Source organism: Alligator mississippiensis, chromosome 4 (assembly GCF_030867095.1).
Source record: "Alligator mississippiensis isolate rAllMis1 chromosome 4, rAllMis1, whole genome shotgun sequence".
In the NCBI taxonomy this organism is placed as follows: Eukaryota; Metazoa; Chordata; order Crocodylia; family Alligatoridae; genus Alligator; species Alligator mississippiensis.
Genome location: NC_081827.1, coordinates 66,593,044 through 66,607,455, shown reverse-complemented (window position 1 = coordinate 66,607,455; position 14,412 = coordinate 66,593,044). Strand labels below are relative to the sequence as shown.

General features: G+C 40.9%; 1 protein-coding gene across 1 annotated transcript in view; it reads left to right on the top strand.

Annotated features, from left to right (window-relative positions):
- The window catches only part of WIF1 (WNT inhibitory factor 1), an 81,834-nt gene extending 67,650 nt beyond the window's left edge, over positions 1 to 14,184 (top strand). Inside the window, exons 6-10 of the mRNA XM_006276396.3 lie at positions 1,481 to 1,576; positions 2,881 to 2,976; positions 7,896 to 7,991; positions 8,591 to 8,686; positions 13,357 to 14,184. Coding sequence (XP_006276458.1) covers positions 1,481 to 1,576; positions 2,881 to 2,976; positions 7,896 to 7,991; positions 8,591 to 8,686; positions 13,357 to 13,478 — 506 coding nt within the window. The 3' untranslated portion in view covers positions 13,479 to 14,184. The remainder of the gene's footprint in view (positions 1 to 1,480; positions 1,577 to 2,880; positions 2,977 to 7,895; positions 7,992 to 8,590; positions 8,687 to 13,356) is intronic.
- Positions 14,185 to 14,412: the final 228 nt, after the last annotated feature.

Below are 14,412 nucleotides of genomic sequence, written 5' to 3'. Positions count from 1 at the left end.
GAAGCCTGGGCTGCTCCCAGCAGGTAGCTGGGATGCTGCAAGCCCTGCTGGGAGCAGCCCGAGCTCCACGGCTATCAGCAGCTACCCAGAGCTGGGGCCGGCTGCAGCTGGGAGGCTACAAATAGCTGCTGCCTTCCCAGCCCTGGCCCCAATGGGTGCAGTGCCGGTACCTGCTGCCTTTCCGGGGCCGGGAGACAGCTGGGGCTGGGCCCGGAGGGCAGCAGCTGTTTGTAGCCTTCTGGCTGCAGTCAGCCCTGGCTCAGGTTCTGAGTAGCTGCTGATAGCCATGGAGCCTGGGCTGCTCCCATGAAAGCCCTGCTGCAAGCAGCCCAGGCTCCATGGCTATCAGCAGCATCCCAGAACCTGAGCCAGCTACAAACATCTGCTGCCTCTCTGCCCCAGCCCCGACCCCAGCTGCCTCCCAGCCCCAGACCTGGCCCCTGGGAGGCAGCACATATCAGCAGTGCTCCCTGCTGTGCTGCCTTCATCGCTTCTGCAAAGCAGCATTGGAACCTGGCACAGCAGGGGACATCAGGGGGCACAGAAAGCTGCCTGCTCCCAGCTCCCCGCTGCCCTGCCACACTTTCCCTGCAGGCAGGGGCAGCAGTGAGGGGCACAACCCTGTGTAGCTGACCATGCTGCTCCTGTGCACACAGGGGAAGTGTGGCAGGACAGCGGGGAGCTCGGAGCAGGCAGCTTTCTGCGCCCCACACTGTGCCATGCTGTGCCGGGTTCCAACGCTGCTTTGCAGAAGTGGTGAGGGCAGCACAGCGGGGAGCATTGCCAGTATGTGCTACCTCCCTGGAGCCCAGGGCCGGGTCTGGAGCTGGGAGGCAGCCGGGGCCGGTGTCGAGAGGCAGCAGATGTTTGCAGCTGGCCAAGGTTCTGGGTAGCTGCTGGTAGCCACAGAGCCTAGGCTGGGGGGCAGGGGCGGGGGCAGGGGCACAAGCAGAACGTCCTGCCATGTACCCCCTGCCCTCATTTTGTTTTTCTGGCATGCTGGCACTCCAGCACCTTCCAAGGTAGGCATTGTGGGGGGTTTCGGCACTCCGGCCAAAAAACGTTGCCTACCCCTGGCCTAGACTTTGAGAGATGGACCTAATCCACAGACACAAGTGACTGAGTGTTTGGCCGGTTTTTCACCAAAACAACTGAAGAATTTACATGAGTCCAAAGAGTCAGTTTGTAGCTTCCAGTTTGGGAGTCATTTGAATAAGGAACAATTTTTGGTCTAAATATTTACAATTTAAGATTAAAACATCAGTCATTTTTCAGATTTCTTGCATTCTTCAAACTTCAGCCCGCCTAATATACTAATAGGCATAGTTTACTAGAACACATCTGATATTATATTGTAGCACACTTGTTATGGTCACCAGAAGGTTGTTTTGTTGTGAACGTTCAATTATAATACACAATCTTATAGTCATCTTTAGTAAGTTTCCCAGCAATTTGTTCTCATTCACTCTTTCCAAATTAGCTCTATGTGCACCCCGCTGCATGAATGGTGGACTCTGTGTTACACCTGGTTTGTGCATCTGCCCACCTGGATTCTATGGCATCAACTGCGATAAAGGTAACTAGAATTGAAAGCTGTAAGTCACCTATTTAAAACTGCTTATTGCTACCGTTCTATGCTGTGCTCAACTGTCCCTCATGTAATTTTCTTCTCAGTGGTGGGTAGAGGGTGTTGGAGTGTTAGGCAAATAATCAGCTTAAAGTCATAATCTTAAAGATTGTTTAATACCTTCTGTAAAGAAACTTGAGAACTTTACCTGAGCCTGGAAGCTTTAATAGGACAGCAAGGGAGAGATAAGGGTACACAGGCATAATACTTATAGAAAAATCATTCATATTCCTAGGAAAGTTGGTTACAAAAGGTAAGAGAAGGCAAATGCAATAGCACTGTGTTTAACTATTTGTACCTATGCTATACACTTGGAAGCAGTTATACTGTAATCTTGACAGTATGTCACAGATTGCAGAGAGCATGACTATGTCTCCCTACATATCATTTATGGCAGTGATTCTCACTTGGGGTGCCACAGCACACTGTGGTGCTGTAAGCTCCTTTTAAAGGTGCTGTGCAATATTAACACTGTTAGGTATGCAAACACCTACACATTATTTGCAAGATAAACTGAGAGATTTCAAATAGGAATACATATTATCAAAAGTATTCTGACCTGTTGTGGTTTGTCTAATGCTTTGCAACAGAAGAATTGCTTTATTATTTTTTCATAGTCAAGAAATGAGTGAAAGCTGAGAGCTCTCATTTTGAATGCCTTGAGTCTAAAGGAGTTGAGAACCGCTGATTTATGGTGTCTAACTCTTGTTGTTATATAGAAGGTCACACTTGTTTTATGTTTCCACAAATTATAGGACAAGAAGTAAAGGGCTTAAATTGCAATAAGGGAAATGTAGAAAGTTGTTCCTACTATCTAATGTAAATATGAAGGTTGTTAAGCACGAAGCACATTGTCTGGAAGTTGTGGAATCTCTATCACTGGAAGTACAGTCCTGGGTTTTTTTGAGAGTTCGTGGTTTTATATGTAGACCACAAAGAAATACTCCAGATATGACTGGCATCAAACTGTTAGATTCATATGAACCCCAGATGCTCAAGCACAAGCTTTATCTAATTTGGAGTATGCAATGAAATGGGTTGGAGAGTAACTGTGTGTGTGCATGTGTCTATCAGCCATTACAGGTCTGTTAGTGCATTTTACCATTCCCTTATAACCTACATGGAAATATATTAATACAGCAATTTAAACATTACATAATTTTTAGCCAGGCAATGCAAAGTGGTAGAGGTAAGGGTCAAAATAATTCACATCCAAAATTAATTTTAATTTTATTTTGCTTTATTTCCTTTAGCTAACTGCACAACAACCTGTTTCAATGGAGGGACCTGTTTCTATCTAGGAAAATGCATTTGTCCTTCTGGATTTGAGGGAGACCATTGTGAAATTAGTGAGTCTCCACATTACATTGTTTCACGTAACTTAAACAAAGGGTGTTCTATTTACAGTGCCTGAAAGATCAAGTGACACATGTCTGTGCTAGCTTACAGCTGAGGTTATCAAGTAGCAGGCTGGGGCCCTCAGAGGTCAATTCAGAATTGTGGGCACGTTCTTCTCCATTGTTTCTAACTGATGAGTTTTTAATCATTGTTTGGTCATTAAGGTACATTCTTGATTTTTTTTCATTTTCTTCTTTTTCTAAGTACTATATGGGCACAGCAGTAGCCTGCGCACTCATGCACCACTGTCTGGTCATACCAGTGTAGCAAGTCTACATGGAGTGGATATTTTCAAAATACATAGCAATTCATACCTACACACGTGAGACTGGAACTGAGGCCATAAATTCTGAAAGGGATATATGGAGATATCCATTGCTGTTGGAGGAGTTCAAGCAAAAAGGGCAGAGGACTCTTTAGGCTAAGATCTTCAGCTTGCAGTATTAAGTTGCATTTATGTGGCACGTTGAACATTCTTGTGCTCAACATCAAAAGGCTTACTATTTTCAGCAGCTTAGCATCAAAACCATTCAGAATATTTTAGTCCACAGTCAATCAAACTGTTCTACATAAAGCTGGGGATGGAGGCGTGGCCAGCGCTGCACAAAACTGGGAGGTCAGCTGTCAGGCATTTGATCTCACTAAAAAAGGCTCTCTTACAACTCTGTTGAATTAATTTAGTCCCCATTCCTAGAAAGAGTGCCAGTGTTTTGGTTTGGAAAATGTACACACGCATTATACTTTTTGCGCTGTATGTCCACTAACAAATTTCAGTGCTGAATATCCCTCCTCTTACTCATGTAAGCAAGCTCAGCAGTTTCAATGGGACTATCCATACAAACAAGGTGAGGGGTTTGGTTTTGTATACGTATGATTTTTTTCTTAGCTTGCCTCACATCCATATAGACATGCACTTCATGAAATAAATGCACCTCTTGGTACATGAAATTTAACCCCCCAAATCCCAGACGACACAGCCAAATAAAGTGCAACAGGCAGTTCAACAAACACTTATCAGAAGATAAGTGAATAACTACGCAAATAACAAAAAGGATCAACATGTGGCACAATATGTCAATTCTTGACCATATTGATAGGCAGGCACAGTCTGGAAAACATTTTCTACTGTTTTATGCTTTATAGATTGCTAGTTCTGAAACAGCTGCAAAATCAGCAACAGCAGCAAGGTTGTATTGTTGTTATGTAAATAAATACGTGTTCTTCCAGCACAGTGATGGTACAAGTATCTGTTCCTTACAAGCTAATTATTTGAAAAAAAATTCAGTCTTAGTCTAAGGTTTAACTCCAAGGATTTTCATGGTATTTGCACCTGTTGCCATCAAGTTTGAATCCAACACTGATAATCTAATTTCTTCCCTCATTCCAGACAAATCACATAAGAAGTTCCATAATGTCCAATGAAAATGGTCAGTTTGACCCAGAGCTTGAGGAATTTGTACCTTTGTCAGCAGCTTTTTAAAAAAAATTATAAAATCATATAGTAGAAAACATAAAAGGCTATTTCACTTAATCAGCCACTAACAGGGTATAAGAATCTTTGCATTTCTAAAACCTCCACCTATTGAAAGCCAAATCTCTGATCTGATATCCTAAAATGATTCATCCTTGTAAAAACACAGCATTCAGTTACCTAGTAATGGGTACACTCACAGTTCAATCAGTCTAAAATGCAACTGTCTTAAACAGGACACCCCTGAGTCATGCCTCCTTTTTTGTTTTAAAATTGTATCTTGCCACATGTTCATTCCTCAAAGGCTGGGACCATATTCACATTTTTTCCTTAACCTTTTGCTATTCTACCAGTAATGCATCTTTGCCAGGGGTAGCAGCAGCTCTAATACACCCTGACCTCTGGGCCAGTACAGACATTATATTTTTACTGGTGTAAGCGATCATAAACTGGTCTATACCCATAACAGAACAGAAGTTCAGCACGCACAGACTGGTTTAAAAACAGCAGAACCCAGTTTAAGATTTGCCCTCCCCTCAACTGGCCAGAGGGCAGTGCTCCATTCGCTACCGATCTAAACTATGCTGCTTACAGAAGACCACATAACTTAGATTGAGATTCTGCCTCGGGCTTTTTGAATGTCTGTACCTAGCCCTGGATTTTAACCAGTGTGTCAGCTAATTTGATTCAGGGCTTATGAAGTCTTCTCCTTCAAAGACTTTGGCATACGTGTTTATTCACATGAATAAACATGAAGGCTAGGTACAGACATTCAAAAAGCTTGAGGAAGTATCTAAGTTATGCAGTTTTCTGTAAGCATCTTAGTTTAGATTAGCAGTGAAAAGACACACATTTGCCCTTTGGTGGGGGGGGAGGGGTGAGGGGGAGGTGAAGAAATCTTAGACCAGGTTACATCGTTCTTACATTTTTAAACCAGCCTATATGTGCCAAACTTCTGTTCTGTTACAGGTATAGACCAATTTCCAATCACTTACACCAGTAAAAGTGTAATGTCTGTACCTGGCTGAAGTGACTTAAAATAAAATCCAAGCAGTAAATCAATTCCAGGAAAAAAGGACCAAAATATATTAGGACTTAAGCTGGGAATACATGGAGTTCAATGGGAAAGAGTAAAAATAGGCACAACCAAAATAAGTCTGTAGGGCTGGGCCCATGGTTGGTTAAATGCTGCCCATCTGCCTGAACTGTACCAGCAGGAGCAGTGGGAGACTAAGGAAAAAATGCTAGTCAAGGCTTATAAACATCAGAAGAAAAAAACCCCTCATTCTGTTTTCTTAGATCCAGAGCCAGCTACATTCAGTCATGGAGGTCTTGGAATAAGCAGGGGGAGAAAAGCTTTGCAATAGGCAGAAAGCCATCTTTAGAGAATTGCAAAGATATTTTTTTTTATATATTGTTTAAAGATTTTGAGTGCTCCTCTAATAGCCGAGTAACTCTCTAAGACTCCTGGGAAATTTACTAACCTTAATTCACAATACTAACAAGCAGTTGCTAAGCCTTCCAGGTTTCTTCTTACTGTAGTTATATTTTGCCTCTAATTAGCATTTCAGTTTGAGCCTGGAGTATAGTATTTTTTTATTATTATTTCCTCTCCATCTTTCACCAATTGTTCTGTCACTTTTTCCATTTTCCTCTCTTAGATTCTGTTCCACCAACAGATCTGTGGATAGCATTTAGCTTTTGCTCTGTTCCATAAAAATATTTTAGCCCACAGTTAATCGAACAGGGCTGGGGCCAAATGCATTCTTGGTGTAACCTTAGTACATTCTAAAAGATCACAACATTTTTCTTACATTCTCCACATTTCAAACTGAAAATGAGGATAGATAGCCTCCAGATTTCCTGAGCAATTTACCCTTCAGCCAGTAGTTGCTTTAAGTGAAAATGTTTGTAAATCAGAATGACTAAAAGTGTTCATTTTCCCTGCACTTCTGCAGAGAAACTTTACTGATGTGGCAACTTTCGTCAGCAGGACTGTTTATAGACTAGTAATGAAGTTTGGTTCTGGGCTGCTACAATCTATATATTAGAGAAAAATGTTCCATTTGTATTTGACAACATACACATGCATCTCAGTAGTTTGGGGTTTTGACAGCTGGGGAGGGGGTTTTAGCATCTAGAGGGTCACTTTGTAATGATTAAATTAGCCCTTTAACTGGGTATTATTGCTACAGTAAATCAGCAGAGAAATAGTTAACAGGGTTGATATTTTATGTGTAAGTGTAGCACACAGAGCAACTCCCAAAAAATGAAATGAGGCAGTTCACCGTTCTCTGTTCCTGTTTCAGGCTGTCTGCAAACTCTGCCAAATATGAATACTAGAATGGACAGGAAACTATTTTATCACCCCAAACAAACGTTTGAAAAATCCCATTTTACCCCAGGACCTTTCAAGCTTTCATTGATAAAATGTGAGAGTAAGAAACCAAAAACTTCTGGGGTGCAGCACTCACTTGGGATACAGATGACCTGAGTCAAATCCCTGATATGGAGCATGCATGTGAATCTGACTCTTCCCCCAAAGTGGGCATGTGCCCCAGCTACTGGGTATTCATCCAGGCTATATGCATATTCCCACAAGAAGATTTGCTTTACACAATTTACTGTTTTCCAAAAAGAAAAAAAACCCTGTTTCATTGAAAAATTCTCAACCAGCTCTTAAATTAACATTGGTTATATTCTGGTCTCCTTTCCAAGCTTTTCTTCACTACTGTGAGACCGAGAAACTTTTTTAAAGTGAAAATTGAGTTTGTGGAGCAGTGTGGAATGCATCTTGTAGCAAATTCTATAAAACCATGGTATCCCTGGGCTCAGGTTGTAGCGTGACAGTTCAGACAGCTTGTTTCTGTCCCACACTGAACATTTGTTCAGTTTTTGAGGAGCTCTGTTGTTTAAAATATCCCCCATATCCTTCTTTTTTTTCCAAGTATACCTGGGTGAGAGGGCTGGGTGCTGCTCAGCTGCCTGCAGTCCATATCAATACTCCCTGTTATTAACTGCAGAAAGCTGGTCTCTCTCCTAGGCAGGTAGGGGAAGGGGACAGTTCTGAGAGATGGCAGACTGTATTTCCACAATCCCAGTGGTATAAGTGCACCCAAAACCTGTATAGAAATGCAGCCCTTGGCCATGCTCATTTCTGGCCTCAGTTTCATGCTACCTACATGCTCACATGAATCTTTGAAAAAGCAGAGCTTATCTGTGCCTAGAAGATTTCACCTCCACCAAATCCATACTGTGCAAAAAAGATTCTGGATCAACATGGTCCACCAAGTTTTTCACAAACAATGTTTAAAACAGTGACCTTCCTCTCTCCCTCTGTAGTTATTTTTGAACAAAAATGGAATATTAAGTTAACTGTTTTCACACTTCCTATTCTAGGCAAATGTCATCAGCCATGTCGAAATGGAGGCAAATGTACTGGTAAAAATAAATGCAAGTGCTCCAAAGGTTACCAAGGAGATCTTTGTTCCAAGCGTAAGTTCTCAACCCACTCCATCAATCCTTATAAGTTCAATAAGATAGCAACACAGCATATAGTTTAGTAATATCAGCATGTTGCATGCTGCCAGGTTTGTTCAAGTTAATTTACTTCCTGGACATGCTTCATACATTACAGGTAAAGGAGCAGTGCAACAAAAACTTATTTTTAAAACCTTTCAATATTATGAGCTTCTTTAAAGCAATAACACATCAGTATAATATCATCAAGCATTTGGTACAAGATAATTAAACTTCAAGACCTTGTAATATTACAATCTTACTGGAAATCTGCCTTTTATGAACGTAACTAATCTCTTCTTGCTTATTCTGGTATAAATCCATTGATTTCAAGTGTTTCACTCCTGATTTGCACTAGAATGAGGGAGAGCTGGATCAGGCCTTTTAGTTCAGTATTGGTACAAATCATTTTCAGAACTCTGTACACAGTCAATTTACAATTACAGATTCACAGCTAAAGCTCTGGCCTATGCCAAAACTAGCATATTCAAAAGACTAACTGGAAAAGAATTGGGTAACTGTCTCTGAATGGAATATCAAGAAAGTGATAAATGTATGCTCCCCCTTGATTGCAGCGGTCTGTGAACCTGGCTGTGGATTGTATGGAACCTGTGTTGAACCTAATAAATGCCAGTGCAAAGAAGGCTGGCATGGAAGGCACTGCAACAAGAGTAAGTGAGAATACATACTTGGCTTTCTCACAAGTTTTCAGCTGTGAGTAAATGACTAGTTCAAAACCATAGATTCATAGATGTTAGGGTCGGAAGGGACCTCAATAGATCATCGAGTCCGACCCCCTGCATGGGCAGGAAAGAGTGCTAGGTCTAGATGACCCCAGCTAGATGCCTATCTAACCTCCTCTTGAAGACCCCCAGGGTAGGGGAGAGCACCACCTCTCTTGGGAGCCCGTTCCAGACCTTGGCCACTCGAACTGTGAAGAAGTTCTTCCTAATGTCCAATCTAAATCTGCTCTCTGCTAGCTTGTGGCCATTATTTCTTGTAACCCACGGGGGCACCTTGGTGAATAAAAACTCACCAATTCCCTTCTGTGCCCCTGTGATGAACTTATACGCAGCCACAAGGTACATAGGATAATCACTAATGAAAACAGTCCCTTCAGCTAATATTCCTTTCATTAAAAAAAAGGCACAAGAATAATTTAGTATCCCAAACGTCTTCAGTACATGCTGTATTAATCTGCATAATAATAACAACAATGAATAAAACAGAAATCTACTCCATTTACATTAACCTCCTATTAGGAATTCTAAAAACGGATACTAGCACAATTTCTGAATGACCTGGCTTATATTCTGCCCATAAGGTAGAATTGCTTCAGAGCCCTCCAAGGCTCCCATTGACTTCAATGGACTTTGGATCAGGAAATTAGAATATTGGAGATACATTTACAAAAAACAACCTATATGGGTTTCTAGAGATGATTGACAGTTTGGAAAAAGAAAGGAAATTTTGGAATGGCAGAAATATTTTGAAGAGCATTTATGTAAAATTCCACCCTGCCCAAGTGTCAACAGCTGTAAAGTATGTCAAATATTTTAAAAATATTTGGTGAATGAAATAATTTATTTTTTGACCATTTCTACAGGATTCAAAAATATGTTGTCTTAAAACAACATCAAATTTCTTTAAATTAATATTTTAATTGTATCATGCTTTCTGAGCCATGTGATGCCTAATGTTGATTTTTAAAAGGGTTTAGGTATTGACTGGAGAGTCTGTTCAATTGTGGGCCATTTGTATGTTGTTGCAAGCCACCCTGAGCCTTTCTGGATAGGGCAGGATATAAATCTAAATAATTAATAAATAAATAAATAAGATCAGGTTAGACAGACACTTGACTGCAGTGGTTTAGTCAGATCCTGCCTTGAGCATGGGGATGGAGTAAATGAACATATGAGGTCCCTTCCAGCCCCACTTTCTTATGAGCCTATGTGTAGACACATGCTGATTTGATGGCGTTAAACTAGCGGTGAATTTTTACTTGAATTCTCCAAAATTTGTCATCAATAATGAACAATTATAAAAACAAGATAGATAGATAGATAGATAGATAGATAGATAGATAGATAGATAGATAGATAGATGGCTGCATGCATCCAAGTGATAAATTCAAAGTCAGCTTTACATATTAGCAAACATTAATAACAAATTATTAAGAGAGATTTCTGACGTGGGTGGATCTAGAATTTTGAAAAGGGGGAGACAGATGGTAGGGTGCATCACTGCATATAACACAACACATTTTTTTTTTTAGGTAAAAAGAAACTAGAACAGGGGTCAGCAACCCCCAGCACATGTGCCAGAGTGTGACTTAAGAAGCCATTTTACTTTGTAAATGCCACAGCCAGCCCAGGCTCTTGGCAAGCCCCTACCACTGGCCACAGAGCCTGGGCTGCTCACAGTAGGCAGTGGAGAAGCTGCAAGCAGTTGCTTCAGGGTCCGTGGAGCCTTGGCTCAGCACAGTGCCAGCAGCGGGTGCACATGTACCTTGGGGCTCATGGTGGGGAAAGGACCAGGGATGCACTGCCACAATAAGGATTGGGCCCATCATGGCTTCCCCCCCATTCACCCCTGGCATCTTACAAGTCGAGATTTCGGGAGGTTTTGGCACTCTGCCGAAAAATGTCACTGACCCCTGAACTAGAAACTTTGCTAATATATTAGGGGCCTATGGCGATATTATTCAGTTTATGACTGAAGCAAAAGCAAATGTAAGTTTTTGAAATGTGCATTAATTTGCTATATCATACATTTGCTATTATGTATTAAACCCCCCAGCAAACTAGTCACACAAATAATCAATCAAAGAGGCTGTTTCTGTAGTCCTATTGTCATTAAAATTATGTGTACATCTCTTTCAGATTCATAAAACACAATCAAGCCTTCTTGAGCATCTTAACAGTGCAGCCAGTGCTTCACTGAAAGTTATTTCCTCATCTCAATTAATGTTTAGCTAGAGTTAAAAACAGTCTGCAGGACTGTGAAATAGGAGCTACGTTACCAGTAGGGCTGTGTGAAGCTTCGGTTGCTGATTCGATTCAGAGGAGATTTGCCCCGATTTGGCAGCTGAATCTCCAAATCCGAATTGAATCAGGAGACCCATTAATCTCTCTGAATCTAATTGGAAGCCTCTTATTCAATTCAGAGAGATTCGACAATTCAGCCATAGACACAGCTTTATATGTTTTTCTATGTACCTCGAGGTACCAGGCGCAGCTCATGAATGCTGAGATGGTAGGGCAGATGAAGTGTCCCACGGGAGCATAGCGGGGTCCCGTGTGCCTGGCAGTGGACCTAGAAGTGGATTAGAAGTACTTCCAGTACACTTCCAGGTCTGCTGCAGAGTGTGCAGGGGACTCCCCTGCCCCCCAGCTTGGCAACTGGTGCCTCCTGAGTCTGGGGGGGCATCCATGGTTCTCCCATGGCCAATCGCCAAGCCAGGGAGATGCGGGAGGGGGAAGTCCCCCGCGTGCTCAGCAGCAGACCTGGAAGTGGACTGGAAGTACATCTAGTCCACTTCCGGATCTGCCGCCGAGCACTCAGGGGACTGCCCTGCGCTCCCATGGGATGCTCCATCTGCCCCACCATCTCAGCATTCATGAGCCGTGCCTGGTACCTTGAGGTATGTAGAAAAAACATATAAAGCTGTGTCTGTATCGCTGATTCTCCAAATCAGAATCAAATCTTCAGATTCAGCCGAATCGGGACAGTGATGTGAATCAGCAAATCTAATTACTGTCCCCCAAATCAGGCCAAATCCAAATGCAAATCGAATACTGCCCACTTTGCACACCCCTAATTACCAGTAACAGCAAACAGACAGCAGAAATGAGAAGAAAGAATAGCTCCATTAGTGGAGCATTAGTTGACACCACTGATTCATTACCTATACATCATGTTAAAATGTATAAAAATAACTATGGATGTTTTTATAAAAGCACTAAAATAGTCTAACAGGAATAGGTTATACTGTAAAACTGAGATTCTGGAATCTGTTCTGTAGTTGGCTAGTATATTGGTTTGCCTATATAGTCTCCTGTTAAAAAATGGCATAAGTCCATTAGTAAATGTACTAGATGCCTTATAGGCTTAAAAAAATGTGTATGGAAATCCATACCAGGTTTGATGCCATCTTTCAGAAACACATCCGTAAAGTTCAACCAGCAGCTAGCAAGTGAACTTTTTTTTTTATTGTGAATAAATATACATGCTGCTGCCCCAAAAGAAGCAATTAACCGTGCAAGTAAAATAAACTCCATAGTATGAAAGCTCTACCACCAGGATGCTGTACTTGAACACTAGTGTTAGCTCCAAGGCTTTGAAACCAACATTAATGAACGTGTTGATTTAAAGAATGGACATTGTCCTGCAGTTTCTATGGAGGCAAAACTTTCATTGCATGGAGAGTTTTGCCAGCATAGAAACAACAAAAAGGGGCCCAGTATTAAGGGCCCAAGTAGAACTGAACTGGAGTGGAGGACACTTTGTACTGGTCTGCATTTCACCTTCTACAAATAAAACCAAATCTCTCCCAGTCCAGAAAAGGGGCTCACATTTAATCTCAAAGAAAGGCAAGCTATCATTACTTATTGGTGATATCAATGGCCTTGAAAAGTTATAAAAATACAAAGTTAAAATAAAAAACGCTGAAAAGGAACATGTTTGGTTTGAGGGAATGGCTTCTTAATAAAGCAGTCTCCTGAAGGAAAATTTGTAAAATAGAACACTAGCTTAAGATTCGGATTTTCGAAGTCTTTTCCCCATTTGTAATCACATTTGTAAATAAAACAAGAAAGAGTTGCAACATTAATACTTTTAATTCTAATTTTGTTTTCAACAACAAAGCTGCTGTGTCAGACAGGACTTATTTATTCTCTAAGTGTTTGTTGTTGCTATTCTATTTCTTGGTATTATAAACAAAAAAATACTTACATTATTAACACTGACTCTCCACAGGTTGAAACTTATGGCCAATAACTGAACCAATAATTTGGCTTAAAGCTGGTCTCTAATGGCGGTATATTACTCTCCATCCATCAAACATGAGTGGGACATGTGTGAAACCAGTTCTGTATTCTAGTCTTAAGTATGGAAATAGTTCAGTGATCATGGGATAAGGTCACCCTGCTCTAAAAGCCACAGAGTGCATCTTTTCATGATTAACTTCTGTCTCCTGGCACCTCATTCTTTCATGTGGGGACTTGTGGGATGTGCATTAAAACCATTATGTTCAAATGGGGAAACGGTTTCCATTTGAAATATTAACAATGTACCAGCAGCCAGCTTTTGTAGTTTTCACTTGAACTGGATAATTTTTCAGGGTATGGAGCCAGCATTATGACTGCCCTGAGGCCAACAGGCACGAAGCAGAGACAGCACACACCTTCACCTAAAAAGGCTGAAGAGAGGCTTGTTCCACCCGAATCCAATTATATCTGGTGAACTCAGACATCTGAAACGTTTTATGTTACACAAAGTTCATAGCCTTCATTAACCTTTCATGTGTTGAATGTTAAAATGCTGTTCATTACAGTTAAGATTACTGGCCTGAATTTTATTAGCTTCATTATAAACCACTGAGCTGATATTTACTATTCCTTTTAAGTTTTATAAATACGTCTTTAGCACAATTATATAGGCTTCTTGTTTCAGTGCTTTGGATGGTGTTTGTACTATATTTCAGTTACGTTTTAAACTTGTCTTCTTAATTATGTAGCTGCAAATATTTCCCAAATTTAAACAGCATCCCAGCAGAGAACTGTATAGATGCTAACCTGCATCAGTCCAGTGACTACGGAGGTAGTTAACCTAAGCATAAGTCAGGGTTATTTTTACTATTGTGCATTTAGACATTTTTATCTTAAAAAAGAATATAAAAAAATCTTAATTTAAAAAGAATGCATAACTCATTTCAATAATATTTTTGGTCTTTACAGTTTTGCAGAGTGCTCTGTATTAAAAATACATTACAGTACTGCCATTCAAACAATATAATATATTGTAAACAAAGTAGATCTATAATGTATGGACTTTTTTGCATTGGCTTGAAGCAACATAATATATTGTAAACACAACAGCTCTTTTGTAATAAACCTTTTATACTGATTGTTACTGATAAAATAAAGATGCTGCTTTAGTTTTTCGAGTACTGTTGGTTGTGGTATATTATAATTTCACCAGGAATGTGCTGCATCAATGTCCTCCTTAGACCATTAGGATCCCTTCTAAATGGCAAGGAGGGGTTGGCATGATCCTCCTGCTTCCCTCTCCTTGGCAAGTCATTCTCAAAAGATCATCCAACCTAACCCTGGGGCTTAGAATAAGACTTCCAAAGTTTTTGGAAGGAGGTGGTAGAGACAAAGGCAAGTAATTCTGC